At 34.7% G+C, this 5,948-nt stretch overlaps 1 protein-coding gene and 1 long non-coding RNA gene across 4 annotated transcripts in view; both read left to right on the forward strand.

The window, feature by feature from the left end:
* LOC107581314 (mitochondrial import inner membrane translocase subunit Tim17-A-like) overlaps positions 1–1,526 on the forward strand; it is a 2,150-nt gene extending 624 nt beyond the window's left edge. The window contains exons 2-4 of the mRNA XM_016266822.1: positions 522–621; positions 737–800; positions 1,429–1,526. Of these exons, the coding sequence (XP_016122308.1) occupies positions 522–621; positions 737–800; positions 1,429–1,526 (262 nt within the window). The remainder of the gene's footprint in view (positions 1–521; positions 622–736; positions 801–1,428) is intronic.
* A 152-nt stretch (positions 1,527–1,678) lies between these two features.
* The window catches only part of LOC107561653 (uncharacterized), a 9,497-nt gene continuing 5,227 nt past the window's right edge, over positions 1,679–5,948 (forward strand). For 2 of the 3 annotated variants that reach the window (XR_001605896.1, XR_001605899.1), the window contains exons 1-2: positions 1,679–1,794; positions 1,904–2,398. This is a non-coding gene — a long non-coding RNA (uncharacterized lncRNA). Of the gene's footprint in view, positions 1,795–1,903; positions 2,818–5,948 lie in introns of those variants that run through there. The other variant, XR_001605886.1, reaches the window with a different exon arrangement.

Consider the following 5,948-nt stretch of genomic DNA (forward strand, 5'->3'; position numbering starts at 1 on the left):
ATGTGTATGTGTATGTGTATGTATATGTATGTGTGTATATATGTATGTGTGTATATATGTATGTGTGTATATATGTATGTGTGTATATATGTATGTGTATGTGTATATGTGTGTGTGTGTATGTATATGTATGTGTGTATATATATATGTATGTATGTGTGTATATATATATGTATATATATGTATATATGTGTGTATATATATATATGTATATATGTGTGTATATATGTATGTATGTACGTGTATGTATGTATGTATATATGTGTATGTATGTATGTATGTGTATATACTGTATATATGTATACTCGTTTCTGTAACGTTTATTGCGATGCTTCCTCGAGTAGGATTTCATTTAACAAAAATGAATAAGAAGTAATTTTAGAGGTGTTCCATGGTAATACCATGTTGTTGTTGTTTTTAAACCATGTTTACCAGAGTACTTCTTTGCAAGGGTTGTTAGTAGGAGAGATGATCTTTATGTACTATTATCGTTCTCATCATCATGAAATCTGGTTTCTTAGCCCCTGGAGGATAGTGGACGACTGTGGGGGCGCCTTCACCATGGGGGCCATAGGTGGTGGGATCTTTCAGGCCGTCAAAGGCTTTAGAAACTCTCCTTCTGTGAGTGATTCTTCCAGCTGCTGATACAGTGATGCTGTTTTGTTTTAAGTTAACTGCATTTGGTACTTCTTGGCTCCAATATGATGTCGTTGTTTTTTGTTTTTCTTCTCTTCAGGGAATGAATCACAGAATGAGGGGTAGCTTGACAGCCATAAGGACCAGAGCTCCACAACTAGGAGGTAATGTAAAGTTCAACGGTTATCTATCACATGATTGCGACATGGATGCAGAGTGATACACTCTGGAAAAACTGAAAAGTTTGGTGTCAGTAAGATATTTTTTAGTGGTTTTGAAAGCCAAACGGAATTATTTGTACAAAAATACAGTAAAAATAGTAATACTGTGAAATATTATTACAATTTTAAAATATATATAATTTTAGTTGGATATTTTCAGCAGCCATTAGTTTAGTCTTTTAGTGTCACATGATCCCTCAGAAATCATTCTAATATGCTGATTTGGTGCTAGTGTTGGAAACAGTTGCGCTGCTTAATATTTTTGTAGAAACTGTGATACATTTTTTTCAGAAATCTTTGATGAATGGAGATGCGTTTATTTATTTGAAAGCTTTATTTATCTTTGTAACATTATAACATATTAAATGTATTTACTCAAATTTTTTTAAGTTCATGCGTCCTTGCTGTATAAAAATTAATTTCTTAAAAAGAATCTTGCTGACCCCAAACTTTTGAAAAGTTTTATTTTTTTTTATTTTTTTTTACATTGTCTGTCTGCATCACACATCTTGGCTTTACTTTAAAAGATATTACAAAATACAAATGTTTGTCAAATGTTCATGATTATTAGGAAGCTTTGCTGTGTGGGGTGGCCTCTTCTCCATGATTGATTGTGGGCTGGTCAAGGTGAGGGGCAAAGAAGACCCCTGGAACTTTTTTTTACCTTAAACCGCATAAACACATTGCATTACACCAAATACACAACATTGTTATTTTTAGCAACGTCATATGACCCCTTTAACAGTTCATTCTTCTTTTTTTTTCTCTCTTAAAAAAGGATAACCTGTGTTTATGCATGTGGTGTTAATCTTTTGTCTCATCACAGATGGGCCAGTGGCCATGGTTGGCTCTGCTGCAATGGGAGGTATACTGCTTGCATTAATAGAAGGTGCGGGAATTCTGCTCACGAGGTTCGCCTCAGCACAATTCCCAACTGGTAAGTGTGCAAAGTCATCCTCTGAAATGGAGTAACTTTTACAAATGCAAATAGTCATAAGTAATATTTAAATCAAAACAAAGATACCAACATCATCTTTTTTCTACAGGCCCACAGTTTGCAGAAGAACCCGCTCCCATGCCTGCTTCATCATTTGGAGACTATAGACAGTTCCAATGAGAAGCCCTTTAAAACTCAAGGCCTTTTCTTATTCCATGAACTCATCTAAGACACTGAAGTTACAGTGTGGATCTCATTCATTAACAGAGCATGCCACCAACCAGGAATGACTGTGACAAAGGGAATATGAAGGGCAAACACTATCGTTCCTGTCCTCGTGTTTGTCTTTAGTATGCCTTTTGCTATTCTCAGCTTTGTCATTGGCCTATGGGTCACCCTATTTAAGTCAAAACTCAGTTCTATGTTTTCATCCACATATTCCGTTTTTGTTTTCTGTGAACTAATTTTTTTGCTAACACAGCTGGAAATGTTTGCTGAAGCAATAGGTGTACTATTTAAGTCATGCTAGGTTATTCGAGTTGAGCCCCAATCAATTGGCTATATAAAGTGTTTGTTGCATGTGTGTGTGAATGTGTTAATACCTGTGTGTGTGTGTGCGCGCAGCCGCTGGCATAAGAGTTTAGTACATGCCTGACTGCCTGTGCACTGATTGTTTGCCTTAATGTAAACTTTCTCATGGGCCTCAACAAGGTCGAATTTACCAGTACTTATTGGAGATTTTTATTGACTGTTCCATGGCAAACCTCCTCTTGCAGAATATATTCCTTCACAGTTTACTTTTTGAAGTAGCTATTTATTTTATAGAAGTAAAACTTCCTTGTTTCAAGATGTTATGCTGTATTGTACTTTAAATATTTCTCTACAGTGAATGTTAGGATCACAAAGGATGCATCAGGAAAAAAAGGTTTATGAATGGACAGAATTAATAGTCTCTTCTGGTGGATATATGAGCCAAATTAGGCTGAGAAACATCATAAATAAACTATAGTTATTACTACTATGGTGGTCTCTGTCTGAAAATCATGAGATGTTATTCACATTGAATATGGTAATTGCTTGTCTATAGTAGTTATATTATGCAGACAGGATTAGCATAATCTCCATTAAAATAAAAAAGGTAGTAGTATTGTCCACTAGAGGGAGGTATAGATTTAAAGTGATGCACAGAAATTAAGTTGAAACATGAAATAGCCTATATATAGAGATGGAAAGAAAAATGTGTAACACATCAATTACATTAGTTGTAATGAGAAATGCCATTTTTATTGAGCTTTTGAGAATAAAAAAAAAGAACGCAACTGCAAAAATACCTACATTTTTTTTAAATGCCCTTACGTCAGAAAAATATTTATACATCGAGGACAGCTTGTATATTTTAGGAAAGAAAAATGTGTAACACATCAATTACATTAGTTGTAATGAGAAATGCCATTTTTATTGAGCTTTTGAGAATAAAAAAAAAGAACGCAACTGCAAAAATACCTACATTTTTTTAAATGCCCTTACGTCAGAAAAATATTTATACATCGAGGACAGCTTGTATATTTTCTTTTTAAACATATATTTAAAACTGCATTTGGATTTAGCTATGAACAGTAAATTGCATGATTATATGGTTCTAGAGAACATTTGATTGGATAAATCATTAATTTTGGGGAGAATTTTAATCATTTAAACTACTGAAAACTACTTTGTCAATGTTTACAAGTTCACCAGGGGCCTGTTTCATAAAACAAGTTTACCAAATAAGCCAAGTTTATTTCATTTAGTCTGACTTATTGTCAGTTGATCTGGTTCAAAATATGTCAGACTAACTGAAATAAGCCTGGCTTATTTGGTAAACTTGTTTTATGGAACAGGCCCCAGCAGATTGTTTCACCACATTGACCAAAAGCCACAAAACAACACTATCCCGTTTTAATATACACTATATTGACAAACGTATTGGGACACCCTCTTCTAATGAACAGGTTTGACCACTTTAGCAATTTCCATGAGTACAAATCAACTGAAATTAAATGAGCAAATGTAGATGTTCATTACGCAAGACTTAGCAATAATTTTTATTCCGCCTAGAGGCCCAGCTTTCTTATGCGATGATTAGACACAATCGGGTTTTGCGACAACCGATTGAAACTGATGTGATTGACAGTGCACCTAAAAACACCGTTCTACACAGCGTAGGCCTACGTGGGAACGGACTCACAGTTAAGTGAATGGCTGTTGTGGCTTGTAAAAGGCTTTTAATTTGATTAGTTGACTAGTTTGTATGGGAAAAAAATTGTTTGGAGTTCTGGAATATTCTATGTTTTTTGTTGTTCGTCAATGCTAATGATAGGCGTTGCTCTTTTACACTAGGTGAAAAATATTGATTTGGAGTGGTGGGGGTTACTTCTATGAATTAGAATAATTATTAACATAAGGAAACTATGTTGTTAAATTACGAAAGTCACAAATGTGTTGAACTGTTATTGATGAGAGAAAATTCAGTGTGTTTAAATCATTTTCATTCTCTTTGCATGTTGCTTGACAAAAAGCATTCTAGCAGACAAATGTGTTCCTTGTGTTTTCATTGGTTTTGTTGCATTTCATGTCATTCCGTTTTTTGCTTCTTTCTTTTTAGCCTTGCTGTTTTATGAGAAAGTAATTTTCTTTGACCTTTTGTCTCGGCATTCACAGGTCCAAGTGGTTTGGCTTGACTTCTGATTTTTGCTCCAATCCTTCTCATTCAGTAAAAGCATGTCTCCTATAAAAAGCCCCGGCGCTTTCCCTCACACTGCCTCATCCTGCTTGCATGCAAGTTTGTTTGGAGACAGCAGCATCAGAAGGAAGGTCAGCTTGTGGTGCAAACAACTCATTAATAATTTAAGGCAGCAAACATGACTGGTTGCTAATCTACATAGCTCCTAAAAAGTGCTGCGATTATTAATTCAGGCCTTTTGAAGGCACTGTGGGAGCGTAGCATTCTTGATTGTATACAAGAGCAATGAACAAGCTCTGGCCAGGCACTCAAGATGTTTGGTGAAAGACTCCAAAACTTTCTGTCTTGCTGGAGATGTGGTTTGTCTGAATGAGGAAGAGAGAGCGCATGTGGCATTTTAATGTATAGGTAAATGCTTACAGAATGATGTGTAGATGCTAATGCAACAATCTCAGACCTATTTGTCCATCTATGAGCACCATAGAGTAACAAGCGATCAAAGAGACTTTTAATTAGATGCTTTTCTCACTTGAGGCCCTATGCTTTACCACCAGAGGCACACTAACTGCTGTTATTTACTGAGCTGCATGGTATCAATGTTTGAAACTGACTGAAGCTAGATATAGAAGCAATTTATAAATGAGAAGACCTTTTCTTTTAAATTATTTAAAATTGTGTACATAATATATATATATATATATATATATATATATATATATTAGTACTGTGTAAATGTATTATTTAATAATTTCAAGTCATGTTTTCCAAAAATTATATAACAAAGTAAATGTTACAGAACAATTGAATTAATTCATTCATTTTTTCCCCCATAAATTTAAGTAACAGGGCAACATCTCAGCTGGGTTATAATTTATTGATTAGAAAAGTATGGCCTGGTTTAGACTAAGCCAGGATTAGGCCATAGTTCAATTAGGACATTTAAGTAATTTTTTTATAAATGTGCCTTACAAAAAACATTACTGGTGTCCCTCTTGGCACAAAACAAAGGCATTGATATATTTTAAGATCAATCAGTACAAGTTTCTTTCAGTTGAAACAGCTCAGACTTACATTTTAGTCTGGGACTATAGGCTTAAGCCTTGTCTGTGAAAACGGGGGGTAAATATACTGCTATATATGTGAATGATCAAACTTTCTTGGAATTCTGCTTGTGATTAATTGAGGTTTACCTGAGATAATTGAATTCAGCTGATTGTCTTTAATTGTTGACCTACTTAAAAAGGGTGAAAGTTGTTTGTTACGTGAGCACTGAAGATAGCAATGTGCTGAAATGTTTGCTTGCTTGCTTGCGTGTGTCCATCTGTTTTAATGCACATGCACTTTGCACAATGCAATTTATAAAAAGTAAAAAGATGTTTTTGTAGAATTTTTAGTCTTGAGTGGATCAGTGTGCGGTTAGCCACCCTCTTGC

This window comes from Sinocyclocheilus grahami, unplaced genomic scaffold (genome assembly GCF_001515645.1).
Source record: "Sinocyclocheilus grahami isolate Dianchi unplaced genomic scaffold, SAMN03320097.WGS_v1.1 scaffold3.1, whole genome shotgun sequence".
In the NCBI taxonomy this organism is placed as follows: domain Eukaryota; kingdom Metazoa; phylum Chordata; class Actinopteri; order Cypriniformes; family Cyprinidae; genus Sinocyclocheilus; species Sinocyclocheilus grahami.